The sequence below is a fragment of the Tiliqua scincoides genome, chromosome 3 (genome assembly GCF_035046505.1).
Source record: "Tiliqua scincoides isolate rTilSci1 chromosome 3, rTilSci1.hap2, whole genome shotgun sequence".
Classification (NCBI taxonomy): Eukaryota; Metazoa; Chordata; class Lepidosauria; order Squamata; family Scincidae; genus Tiliqua; species Tiliqua scincoides.
The window spans coordinates 81,173,303-81,187,058 of record NC_089823.1 but is presented as its reverse complement, the minus strand read 5'-3'; the positions used below and the strand labels follow the sequence as shown (position 1 = coordinate 81,187,058).

At 41.6% G+C, this 13,756-nt stretch overlaps 1 protein-coding gene across 4 annotated transcripts in view; it reads left to right on the top strand.

Moving 5' to 3' along the window:
• MSL3 (MSL complex subunit 3) overlaps nucleotides 1–13,412 on the top strand; it is a 28,825-nt gene extending 15,413 nt beyond the window's left edge. For 3 of the 4 annotated variants that reach the window (XM_066619902.1, XM_066619903.1, XM_066619906.1), the window contains 6 exons: nucleotides 1,226–1,384; nucleotides 1,632–1,894; nucleotides 4,292–4,401; nucleotides 6,022–6,121; nucleotides 8,390–8,474; nucleotides 10,370–13,411. In XM_066619902.1, coding sequence (XP_066475999.1) covers nucleotides 1,226–1,384; nucleotides 1,632–1,894; nucleotides 4,292–4,401; nucleotides 6,022–6,121; nucleotides 8,390–8,474; nucleotides 10,370–10,469 — 817 coding nt within the window. In that variant the 3' untranslated portion in view covers nucleotides 10,470–13,411. Of the gene's footprint in view, nucleotides 1–1,225; nucleotides 1,385–1,631; nucleotides 1,895–4,291; nucleotides 4,402–6,021; nucleotides 6,122–8,389; nucleotides 8,475–10,369 lie in introns of all 4 variants that reach the window. The other variant, XM_066619905.1, reaches the window with a different exon arrangement.
• Nucleotides 13,413–13,756: the final 344 nt, after the last annotated feature.

Genomic DNA, 13,756 nt, shown 5'->3' with positions numbered 1-13,756 from the left:
TTTTTCACAAAGTGAGTTTCCAGTGGCAGATGCACTTATTAGGATACTATCCTAAATGTTATAGTTAACCACTTACTTGATGAACTTCAACCAGTAGACAGAGAGTGGGTGGTTTTCATGGACTACCTGTTTTCAACCTACAGGTGCAGCCTTGTTATACATAGATTTTTTATACATGGATTTGACTCAACACGAATGGCCCCTGCAAATGAGCAGGAATGTGCTGATCCCTGGAGAAGTGGAAAAATGCATGCCTTTAAAATCCGTTTAAAAAACTGAACAGTCCTTTAACAATAACCTTCTTAGTGGGGGAGAGAGAGGGCAGCTGGCTGACAATCCATCAATCCTTCTCTCTCCAGTGGCCCCTCCCTTCCCCCTGAGCACGTGAAAGACAGGTGATCACTTTGCATTGGTGAAGGGAGGGGCTGGGTGAAGCACCTTTCTAAGCCCTTGGAGGACGATTGGATTGTCTTCTTAATGACTCTTACCTTACATCGCAAAGGTCAGCAAGGCTGTTTTTAAATCACCAAAGAAAGAAACTTGATTTGCTATAGTGTGTTTTTTGCCATCCACGTGAGTGCTTGGAACGGAACCCATGTGAATAATGAGGCTCAACCTGTATTATATTTTGTTCTTTGAAAGCACATTCCTTCTAACAAAGTTTCACACTGCAAGACAAGTAGGACTCCACAAATTTTGCACACAGAGCCAGTGCATTTCTCCACTCTGACTTCCCAAGTGTGGAGCTAGGGAGCAAGACAAGATTTATATAGTTTAGAAGCACTTTAGCACCTGCAGAAATGGTGTGGAAGATGGGATGTGTTCCATCCCTCTTCTGACCTTAAAACTGGGCAAGAAAAAGAGAGGAATTTGTCTCTGATATTATACTGTACTTCTTTTAAAACATTCTGTGCACCTCTAAAGCTTGGTGAAATGTGCAGCAGTGTTTCTGTCCTTGATAAGGAGGATCTTACCCAGCCAAAACTTGTGGGTGTCATTAAGGTCAGAGAAAATGTGTGAACTTCTATTTTATGTGATTGAAGAAAGATATTTCTATGAATTTTCATTATTGTTTGTTGAGAACTCTGCACTATTTTTGTGACTTCCACAAAAAGTGTCAGTTATCTAAAAAAAGCCCTGTCACCTTAATGAAATATTAATATAAACCTAACTTGGTAATGATATAAAATAACTATGAATTCATTTTATAATTTTATTTTACTAGCGTTGAATTATGTAAAGAAATGGTGGATGGACTAAGAATAACTTTTGACTTCACTCTCCCATTGATTCTACTCTATCCCTATGAGCAAGCACAGTTTAAGAAAGTGACTTCATCCAAATTTTTTCTTCCAATCAAAGAGAGTGTAGCAAACACTAATAGGTAGGTTTTGTATTTTGGTTTTGATCTCTCCTCTTCAGTATGTTTCACAGCAGATGGTGTAATGGCAATGTATTTAACCTTTACTAACTTGTAAACTGTTTGTATATTTCATATAAAATGAACTAAAAGCAAGCAGAATGAAGTCTTGATAGAAAAGGTGAAAGTTGTATTGATGCTATAAGGGCATTTTTTTTTTAAGTATAGTAACTTCTTAACACCCTACAGCTTTTTTCTTTTTATTATCCAGAAATCAGGAAGAGCTGTCCCCAAGTCCACCTCTTCTGAATCCATCAACCCCACAGTCCACAGATAGTCAGCCTGTAACAGGAGAGTCTGCAACCCCTAAACGTCGAAAAGCTGAGCCTGAAATATTGCAGTCTCTAAGGCGTTCTACTCGTCACACATCCAATTGCGATAGATTATCGGAAAGCAGCGCTTCTCCGCAACCAAAAAGGCGGAACATTGAGACTCCTGCTTCAATGCCTAAATTGTTCTTGCATCTTGAAAAAAGTAAGTAGAAATCACAAACCCTATCTGTATGATGAAAAAAATATATGATTTTGTTTTTAAGCATCTGCTTTATTAACACACATTGCCTTTGCAGGGACATTTGGCAGCATATGTTGAATTTGTATACTGATGGGGGCTGAAAAGTTCTTGCCCAGAGGCAAATAGCAGCTATCTTTAGCACATAGTTTAAGTTGCTGTCTCCATCACTCCGTGTCCAAATATAATTGTTCCAAGAAGTTATTAAGAACATAAGAGGGCCCAGGTCCCATCCAGCATCCCACCAGATGCCCAGAGAGCGTCCATCTCACAGCAGCCCACCAGATGCCTTAGGGAGCACACATGACCACAAGATACTTGCATCTTGCTGCCACTTCCTAGCATTCTATTTACACTCACACCCTCCCCCCCCCAATCAAAGGCACCAGATTGCAATTGGGTTTAATTTCTGCTGCTTTATTAAACACAGTGACCAATTTTTAATGCATGAAACCTATTGAATATACTTTCCCTCCCTTGTCAGTCTGGGTTAGGTGAAAAAACTGCCATCCACGGCCAATTTGGATTACAGAAAAAAAATTCCTACCTGACCCTCATAATGAGCGACCAGCTAATCTCAGACTGTACATACCCATCATGTCTTGTAACCTGCAATGGAGTTTTCCTCCAGAAAATCTGTTTAATCCTGTTTTAAAGGCATCTAGGCTGGATGCCATCACCACATCAAACTTTCCCCCTTACACCTGTGTAAGGGCTGCTGGCCCCTATGGGTTTCCTTGGACTTGCGCCACCTCCTTAGTCAGGAGGGACCATTCAGGTATTGGTATCTGCTCAACATCTTCTGCCATGAAGACAGATGCAAAAGACTCATTCAATTTCTCTACTATCTCTAAATCCCCTTTAATCTTTCCTTTTCCTCTGTCACTGTCTAGTGGGCTTCATTAATGGAGGTCAAAATTGGACATTGCCAAAGATGTGTGGGTACTGCCTAAAACAGCAGCTCTGTGTCTCCCCTCCTCTTTCTTTGGTAGTGCCTAGTAATGTAAAATGTATGATGCGGTGTCAGTGAGTTTCCCCACCCATGTAATACATCAACAAATGAAGTGAATAAAACTGTGCACAATGATGTTGTCTTGTGAATTTTATAGTGCTGGAAAGGAGAGAAGTTCCTGTCTTTTCCAGAAGCAGTTGTGTATCACTGGTAATAGCTGTAGCCTGAGTGCTTTTTAGTAACTACTGCAAAGACAGTGTAATTATACTGCATGCATATTCTCTTCTCCAAAGGGGTGTTGTCTCTGAGTTAGCTCATGGAGCTTGCTTTTAGCTGCTGGAAAATGATTTTTCAGCTCCTATTGCTGTCCTACAAAGTGGTGCTGACAGAGGCAAAGATAGTCTTTAATGTGGTCTACTAGAAATATTAGTTGGGGAAACCAAAATAATCGTTTACTCGCCATTCTTTAACTTATAAAGCAAGGCTGCCTGAATACTTAACAATCACACTATCAGTTAATCTGTCATACAGCTGTAAGCTTTATTTCCATTTACAATGGACCAGTGGTTCTCACACATTTAGCACTGGGACCCACTTTTTAGAATGAGAATCTGCCATGGCCCACTGGAAGTGATGTCATGACTGGAAGTGACATCATGAAGCAGGAAATTTTTTAAAAATCCTAGGCTGCAGTCCTTCCCACACTTAGCCAGGAGTAAGTGCCATGTACTACATTGATAAAAGAATATATATAGTAGCTTGTTAAAAGTACAGGTCTGTCACATTTTCCCAAATGCAGTCACATACTGTAGTAGCATCAAGTCTATTATATTAAAAATAAAATATTGAAATGAATGAGAACCCACCTGAAATTGGCTCACAATCCACCTACTGGGTCCCAACCCATAGTATGAGAAACACTTCAATGGACTATATTACCACCCTGGTCTTTCAAGAAAACCTCCAGTTGATTCCAGAAACCAGGTAGAAGCCATCTTCAGGCAAACATAGTACAGTTCAGCTAGGCTGCAATCTTGGGAATGATCCATTGAACTCAATGGGGCTTACATCCAAGTAGTAATGCATCAGATTGCACAAACTAACAATCAGATTGTTAATGTATTTTCTTCCTCATGAGAGTGTACAAGTGCAACTTGTACTGCAAACATAACGGACAGCAGTTCTGCTGTTGGAGTAGAGAACTTTGGAATAATCTTGCATATTTTTGATTAAGTGGCGAGTTCATAACCAACCTGTGGAGCAAGGGACCCATGCCAGGCTAAGAATTCCTACAATCCCGGATCCAATTCCTAAGCAGATGCTGAATAATTACAGTTGGAAAGAAATCTGTCAAAAGTAAATAGGAACTTGGTATAAGTGAATAACAACTTCTTGCTTTACTTTTGAAGAAACACCTGTTCACAGTGGATCATCTTCTCCCATTACTTTGACTCCTAGCAAAGAGGGCAGTGCAGTATTTGCTGGGTTTGAGGGCAGAAGAAACAATGAATTAAATGAGGTAAGAAATTCCATTCTTACATAGGTCCTAAGATTAAATTGTGTTAAATACAAGAGCCTGGATCCAAAGAACTATTAAATTAATTACATGAGCCCCTGATAAATGTGACTTTTTTCCTAACCCCACCCATGCTAGATAGCACACTCCTTGTGTGTGTGGGGTGGGGTTTGGTCTTAAGAGATTTATGATATTGGGGTGAAACAGTTAGTTGACAGAAACATTCCACAGTTGTCCTTTTTTCCCCCTTAGTTCCTAGTCCAATTGTTGTTTTGCCTCCATCTTGCAGTTGAACAGGAGCTGAAAAAGAACATACCTTGTTTCTAGACATAAGGAGTGTGCAATGCAGCAAATGTTAGTTGTGACTGAAATTTTATTCCAGAAGTTCTCAAACTGGGGCGTTGTGACACCCCAGCCAGGGAAGCTCAGTCTGTGCCTCTTTAAAAGATAGGGGAGGGGAATGCAGCAATGCGATTGGAATGAATGTGCTGCTGCCAGGGCTTTCACGGGCATTTTTACACTTACTTGAGCTTGCATTGCCTCTGAGGGGGAGGGAAGCCCCACGGATACCACCCCAAGTCTAATAAAATCTAAAAGTAAAGATCGCAACCCACTTCTAGGTTTGCAATTGCAATCTTCATTTTTAGATTTTACAAGGCTTGCGGAGCCCTGTGGAGCAATCCGCGGGGCTTCCCACTCTCTCCCCTGAGGCCAGCATGAGCTCAGGTAAATGTAAAAATGCCTCTGAAAGCCTTGGCAACTGTGATCATCCTGATCATGTCGCTGCGTTCCCCCTCCCCTGCAAAGACTTAAAGTGGGTCATGAACTCCCAGAAAGTTTGAGAACTGCTATTCCATTGCTTTTAGTGGAACTGATTAGTGACTGCCTGTTGCTAGTTTGTATCCTGAAAACCCGTTGGTACCCTGTTATCCTGTAGTAGCGGTTACAAGACCATTTTAATAGATACCTTGTGATGAAAATAATTTTCAAGTCAGGTTGTACCTTGGCACATAAGTGCCTCAGTGTATTATATCTGTTTGCATAGTTTTAGTTCTAAAAGTTTAAATCTAAATTCTGTTTCATGTTTTTCAATATAAAATGAAAATTCAGAATAGGTTTTGTAGAACACTTTGATAACCTTTAAAAAGCAGCTGTGGCAGAGCTGGTTTCAAAAGAGATTTGAAGAACTATAAATTAAATATTTTCAGAATCAAGAAAAAAGAAATTCGACAAAACATTTCAGTAGAATCCTGATGTAATGTTTAAGCTATATCACCTAGGAATATGCCTTCATATATACAGGCATGCGCCACTTAACAATGGACCACATATATGACGGTGGTCTAAGCACAATAAAGATGCTCTTGATGAGGCAATCACGTCTTCCATAGCCTGCAACAGAGTGTCTGTTTACACAGCACAGAGGCTCTTAATGCAAAGAAGAGGCAATCTATCTCCGGTGGCCATAACCAGCTAGTGTCTTGCAGGGTGTCTGTTTACACAACAAAGGCAGTAGATTGGACTGAATGTTCACTTAATGAATCGCATAACAATGGGGATCAGAGAATGTATCCCAGTCAAGTGATGCACACTTGTATTTAAATATTCCAATTTTATGTTTAGGTATTGTCCTGGAAACTCATGCCAGAGAACTACCCTCCAGGTGATCAGCCACCACCACCTTCCTACATTTATGGATCTCAGCATTTGCTACGCATGTTTGGTAAAATACCACTTTTTGGTTTTGGACTGTTCAATGTATAAAATGGCTTGTGTGTAATCTTAACATTTCCAGTCGTTAATTCCACTTTGGCTAATGAGGCTTACACAGTTGCTAAGGTAAGAGTCTTGATAGTCTGTTGGCATCCTTCAGTCTCGGAAGACTATGGTATTGCACTCTGAATGCTGGTTCTGGAACAGAGTGTCCTCTCCAGTATGCAAAGCCTGGGTAGAGTAGATATGGAGGATAGACTGTTACCTATGCAGCAAATCCCCCCTCTCCACGTCGCTGAAATGGTCCAGTGGAAAGGCAGAAGCCAATACGGTTGGTTCCAGTGGCGTCGCAGGAGTTGCCAGAACGTGACTGTGTTCAGCCATGAACTGCCTCAGGGTCTCCGGCTCTGGATTTTGCGTCGAGGTTGACTCCTGAAGCCTCTTCCATAACTGAATGTAGCCACAAGGCAGTGGAGGTTTGGGATCAGAGTTTTCCCTCTCTCAGATGAGCTGCCTTCCCAAGCTAATGAGTCCCATCTACCCGGTGGCCGTTTAGTCGCCTCTTACAACAAGTACAGCCAAACCGAGGGCCTATTCTTATCCCCAGCCCCCAGGGGTTGAGTCCTGGTAAGTAAGCTCTTAAAATGAAAAGGCAGAAACCCTGGTCTAATGTATATACTTCAATCTGTAATCTGGAAAAAAATCAGTTCCCACTTGCCTCCAATAGCAACTCATTTTATTAAACTAGTTGCACGTCTTATATCGGCATCTAGTTTGAATACCCTGAATGTTTTTAAAATTAGCTGATATTGAGTTAGTAGGCCAATAAAGGGGGGCATCATATCCGCAGATTCACTTAACTTTTTTAGATATTTCTTTTTAGACAAGCCTTCTGAGTTCTTGGCCTTTTTAACATCCTTTAACATTTTTAACATCTTTTATCACCTTTTATCATCCAGTCACAGGCTTGGGACTTTTATAAACTGCTGTTTGCATATTTACACTTTTTTAATTCATGTTTTTATTTGTGGTGTTTCCTTTTTTTGAATTCTTCTTAAGTATTTTTGTAAGCTGCCTTGGATCCCTTTGGGAAGAAAGACGGGGTATAAATGTAGTAAATAAATATCCGCAAATCGGGTCTGCGAGACCCCTCCCCGCTCCCCTTGTCTGAGTCTGACAGTTTAAAAAATGCAACTCCCGGTTTCTCCATGAAACTGGAAGCTGTGTTTTTTTAAAATTTTCAGAGGGTGGGGGGAGTTATTCTCCTGTATCAGTGGTTTCACATAACCATGGGTGAGAGGGGTTCCAGAACGGATATGGAGGCACACCTGTACTAGCTTGGCTCATGATGCCTGAAGTTTTTTGTTTGAGAAACTAAAATTAATACAATTGTGCATCGTTTAACAGGGATGTGGACCTGCACTCCTCTTGTCAAGTGAGGCTTGACATTAAACAAATCCTCTGAAGCCAAGGGGAGCTGCACATTTGTGTGCTGTCTCCCTAGGGCTCAGTGGTCAAAACGGCTGAGAAAATGTGACTTCTGGTTTCCATCAGGAAACCGGAAGTGAAGTTTGTTTTTTTTTCGTTATAAGTCATTTGGAAGCCTTGGGAAGACCTCAAGGGGCTTCCCCAGGCCTCTGAATGCCTTTTAAGGCAACAAAAAGTCACTTCTGGTTTCCTGAAGAAACCAGAAGTTGTGTCTTTTTGGCTGTTTCAGCCATTCTGAGCCTTGCAGAGGCAGTGCGCAAATGCACAGTGCCTCTGCGCGGCTCAAAAAAGCCCCTGGAGGCAAGGAGAGCACAGATCCCCTCGGCTTCAGAGGGAGGGGGACAGGGACCAGTGGCGGCCGTTGCATATGCAGGCCGTCACTGGTTGGTATGTCTTTAAGCGTTCACCTGTACAGTACTTGAATGTCCTCACTCGATGGTGGCATGGGTAGCATATAGACATGGGACACCCATATTCATCACTCTTTGCTCATTAAGAGTGCTGCAAGTCAACCTGAAAGGGTTTCCATAGCAGGGTAAAGGTCTTCCGTTACCTTGAACAGAATCTGTTTTATGTTGGGACACATGCTACTTGGTGCACATTTGGAGGGTAAAGTTGTTAAGCTTGTTCATTCAGCTTGTTGTCTCCATGTTTGTGGGAAATACTTTCCCCAGAGATGGAAGGAAGTGCCCGAGTATTCTGTGTTCATATGGAATTTTGTATTTAATAGCAGCATAGAGACCTACACTTAATAGAAATGCATATTCTTTTCTCTTTTTTGCTTTTACAGTAAAACTTCCTGAGATACTTGGGAAGATGAGCTTTCCTGACAAAAACCTAAAGGCATTAGTAAAGCACTTTGAATTGTTTCTAAGGTAACTTGATTGATTTCTTGTATGTGTGATTGAAACTCTGCTACCCTAAATCAAGGCTTATTTACTTCTGGATAAATAATTTAATAGTGAAAGTCCTGTGTTGTATAACTATTCATACTTTTCTTCACTAGAGAAGAAAAGTAAAGAAGAGCCCCGCTGGATCAGACCAAAGGCCCATCTAGTCCAGCTTCTTGTATCTCACAGTGGCCCACCAAATGCTTCAGGGAACACACTAGACAACAGACACAACCTGTGTCCTGGTGCCCTCCCTTGCAATCTGGCAATCAGAAGCAGCCTACCTCTACCTTGCACATAGTCCATCACAGAGGGTATTCTTTCTGTGATGTTAACATTTGTCTATTATATAGAAAACCTTCACTGAATTGGTCTTTCCACCAAATACATAGCTGCAAAAAGACTGACTTGATCAGTGTCCTCATCGGAGTGCAGCTAGACTGTAGGAGGAGCAGGCATTGTATAATGCAGTGTTGCAGTAATGATCTGTGACCACTAGTCTGTACTGATATGCAGTTGATACAGTGTCAGGCTATAGTGGCTTTAAAATGTCAATGTGAAATTGCAAGTGTATTCCAGTAAAACATTCTTGAAGTTATTTGTTCAGGGGAAAATACTTGATTATGAAATAGGAAATTAAATTATTTGAAGCTAGTGTAAAAATGGAGTGGAGTTAAAAAAAAAACAACTTTTTTTTAAAAGGACATTTATTGTTAGCTTTGTTCTTACTGAATTGTATACAGAAAAGGTGAATTCTGGTTAAGCATCACTGAAGTTGATCAAGATTAATTTGTCTCCATTTATTTAAGTTTCATTGATTCCAGTGTTGCTTATTAGGGATTCACTTTTCTGGGATACGACCTACAACTCTGGAGTTTGAAATGGATGTTTCCAGAGGAACTGCAGTGGATGACTTTTTGGGTGGCAGAAATGAGGCTTAACTTAAGGTTATACTTTAACAGGCATGAATCATTCCTTTTAATAAGTTTGATAAGAACTTGACTGCTTGACCAAATTGTATGAGGCAGGTAGCCCAATCTAACTGCGCTAGAATGGGAGGCCTGCTGGCCTGTCCTGTATCCAGCGTGGGGTGGAGCCAGTTGCTGCTCAGCCCGGGGCAAGGGAATTCCTTCCCCTTACCCTGGGTAACGTTGCAGCAGCTCCAATGGGGCTACTCAGATCTGCACCACCCCAAGAGATGGTGTAGATCCAAGCAGCCCAGAACTGCTCCAGGCTGCCCAGGGTTAAGGATTCAGCACAAGTGCCAAATCCTGGCCCCCCTCTCAACCATGTCTTGCCCACGGGCCTGCCTGCCCTTCCCCTGCCCTGAAATGCCTCCTTCCTGTCCTCCCCTGACCCCCATGCTGGTCTAACTCAGCCAGCGTGGGCTTACCTTTTGCGCTGGCCTGTGTGGCTTGGGCTGGCCTCCAGAGGCTGGGGCACATCCATGTGCTGGCCTCCCTCCTCACTCGGTGGGATGTGTAAGGGGGCTTGCACCAGCCCATTTCTCTTTCAGGATTGCGCCGTCGAGCTGCAATCCTATACACACTTACCTGGGAGTAAGTTCCATTGAATTCAGTGAGACTTACTTGTGGGTAGACATGCACAGCATTGTGCTGTAAGATAGTTTTTTTTCAAATTAGAAATGAACAAATGCATGCTCCTCCTTTATCCTTCAGAATATTTAAATGCTCCCTGGCAGATTTATTATTTGTTGAAATACATTAGGAAGACTTAAATTGGATGAGATATGATACCTGTAATTTTAAAATTTTTGTAATATCCTAAGGTAGATACTTTAAATGGTTGCATACTGTGAACCTAGAAGCGAAGGCATGTTAAAACTTGCAAAGAAAATCATACATACTCTGCTCTTCCAGATTTTTAGCAGAATACCATGATGACTTCTTCCCAGAATCAGCTTATGTAGCTGCCTGCGAGGCCTACTATAGCACAAAGAATCCACGTGCCATCTACTGAAGCGATTTATATAATCAACTGTACATGTACCATGACTGCTGCTTTATGACACTACTTCAGGATGAAGAGAAAAAGTTGAAATATATCTTCATTCCAGTATCACAAAGGGAATTTCACGAACGTTGTTCTCTTGACATGAGTGAATCTTGCTTCATTCAGAGCTGTGCTGACATTGCATTCTAGTGCTAGATAACCTTCGCTGCTAGATAAATGAAACTCTTCATTGACTGGTAATGCATAGAACTGCATACAAATAAAGTGAGAAAATGGAATAGATGCATTAGAAACAGACTTCTTGAGAACTAACCATGCTGTGTTCCACTTTAACATAAGCTTGCTTCAGCCTGAACACTCAGAACATCACCTGATGTGTAAGGTGAATGCAGAAATGGCATTGTAGAAGGGTTGTGTCCCCACCACCACCACATTTGGAATTCCTACTTCAGAACAAGGTCTTATGAACAAAATTGATCTCCATAGACTGTGCAACTGCTGTGTTAGCATGTTTTCCGTTTCAAGAATTACTTTGGGGAAATAAAGACCAGAATTGTTTTTTTTATGAATGTGTTTGCCTTTCCCCACGGTAGGTATGTTGGCAAGTGCCTGAATAGCTTGGATTTAAACTAATGTATCTCATACGTTATTTGAATTGCTTTAGTTATTTTCATTGTTATAGTGATTGTTAAAGTACAGGGTGTACTTTTTGCTCTTAAGAATAAAGAATGCCAACAATCACATTGGCAAAAATTATGTAACGAACAGCTGTTAGATGAACCTGTGATATGGTCTGTTCAGTTTTCAGAAACAGATTTGGGTTTGGTTTCAGTTTAAGAATATATGTGCTACTATATATTAAGAGATGGAGATGTACTTTTGCCTGCTGTTGACCTGATCTTAACAGGGTAACTGAACTGTGTGATTGAACCAGATCCTGTTTCTTCTGTTAGGCAGCGGTAACCTTTTAGAGTCAGAAATTTGTGTCCATGCCAACAAAAATAGTTTGCTCAATTTACACAAACAGGTGGGCCCTTGGTATCTTCGGTGGTTCCATTTCCAGAACTCCCATGGATGCCAAAATCCACAGATGATGAAGTCTGCAAATTTGGGCACCTGAAATCCTCTGAATGCAACCAGAGCTGTGCTTCAGTCATGTCCAGAGCCTTCTGAGTTACGTCTGGTCACCTTTTGAGGCCTCTGAAATGTCAAAAATTGTAACTTCCAGTTTTCAGCCCTGGAAGGCCTTCTGAGGCCTAAGGAAGCAGTGTGTGACCTCCATGGGCCTCAGAACACCCTCCAGTGGCAATGGGAGTACAGCTCTCTTCACCTCCAGATGGTGAAGTTCCATCTGTGGGGTCAGAACCTGCAGATATTCAAATCCATGGGTTCCGAATCTGTGGTTAATGCGGAGCACCTATATTCAATTTTAGTCTTTAATCTGGAAAACAGATAGGTAAGGCTGAAGGTTCACTTTATCTGTTGTGCAGCCTGATCTTATAGAAGTTCTTTGATAGATAACATTTTGCTAGGGCTTGTAGTAGTCCCCTCAGGCTATCAACTACACTTTTTTTTTTACATGAGATGTCCTAATCCTGATTACTTCATTCCCTAGAAAAATATTTTTGTAATCGTGACTGGTCCCTACATCAGAACATTGCAGTAACCAAACTTGCAGAATCTGACACAGGCTCAGGCAAACCCTGGCCCGAGGGCTGTATCTGGCATTCAGCCAAATCCATCCCTCAGGTGACTGGGATGCTTCGTTCTGGAGTACTGCATGAATGCTTGTCCCGAGATATGGGATGATGCAGTGCTCTGGAACAAAAAGTGCTGGCCATGCAGGGGAACACTTTTCCAGTGCACAGTGGTCTGCACTTTTCCTGCTGCTGACAGTTCTGTGGGGGCCTCAAGTTTGTGAATGGCTGCTAGTGTAGGTGCTATTTTTGCAAATCTACATAGTTCCATAAAAGTTCCATTCCTGAACATTTGTCGTAAAACCCTTGAAGTATTTCTGTATTAGAAACTTTATAAGCAAGCCTTTTTTGGCACTAATGTAAATAGTTTTAGTTAAGTATTAACAAGATATTTAATATAGGACAATGACATTTGATACTTAATTTCTTCCATTTTATTTCAGCTTATTGTATGTCAAATACTGTTTTGTTGCAGCCAGTCAGTGCATAGTAATAAAGAGGCAGGATAGTAGCTAAATTTAAGCCTTCCTGTGTAGCTTCTTATAAAACTATAAAAGATTTTAGTGTTATTGAAGTCAAAGCAATTAAGGTGTTGTCTCTTAAGGAAAAAGGTTATCAGTTCAGCATGGTATTTAAGAGTCCCATTCAAGAAGATACATGTGATTAGTTGCTTCTCTGGAGAATTCACTGAAATACTCTGTTCACATTTTCTCAATCACATTATCTTGACCCATCCCAGCATATCTACAACTCAATGTTGTATAACTGCAAGTTCTTTGGACACATCACACTTTTATTTCAATGGGTATTTGTGGTGCTGTTTTTGTGTGTATAAAAAAAGGAAGTTCTGGTCCCCATGTGATAATCTGCTGGATACACTACTGCAGAGGGAAACTTTAGTTGCACTGTTTAGTTAAACAGGCAGAGTAGCTAGGAGATTGAGCTGACTTCATTTTGAACCTTACATTTGCCATGAACCCACTACGTGGCTTGAGAAAGCCACTTTTTCAGCTCAAGCTGCAATATGGGGATAATAGAGTACTGTACGTAAGCAAGGGTTCTTAACTCTTTTTATGATTACAGACCCCCCCCCCAAATGAATTGCCCAATGTGTCCCCATACCCCCTTTGCCAGACTATTACAATCATCATTACTACTATGATGTCAAAAGATGTCAGTAACTTGGTTTTGCTAGGAACAGAATATATCAAGCCATATTGATAAAGGTGATAGTTAATAATCTAATCCAGTGGTTCTCAAACTGGGGTGTCACGATGCCCCAGCCAGAGGGCCCTGGCCTCTGCATCCTTGAGGGGTCGGGAGGGGGAGGGGAAGCAATGGCCAGAAGCACACTGCTGTCAAGGGTTGTGGGGGCTTGCTTAGACTTCACAGAAGCTGGAGCAGGTTCCTGGGGTTGCAGGGCCCCCCACGCCAGCCTCTGCAGGGCCCCCTGAAGCACACAAACTGTCAAAATAACAATCGTGACCCACTTCTGGTTTCACAACCAAAAACCAGAAGTGAGTCACAATTGTTATTTTGAGTGTCTGCGCATTTCAGAGGACCCCGTGGAGGCTAGAGCGGGGCTGCAGGCACCCC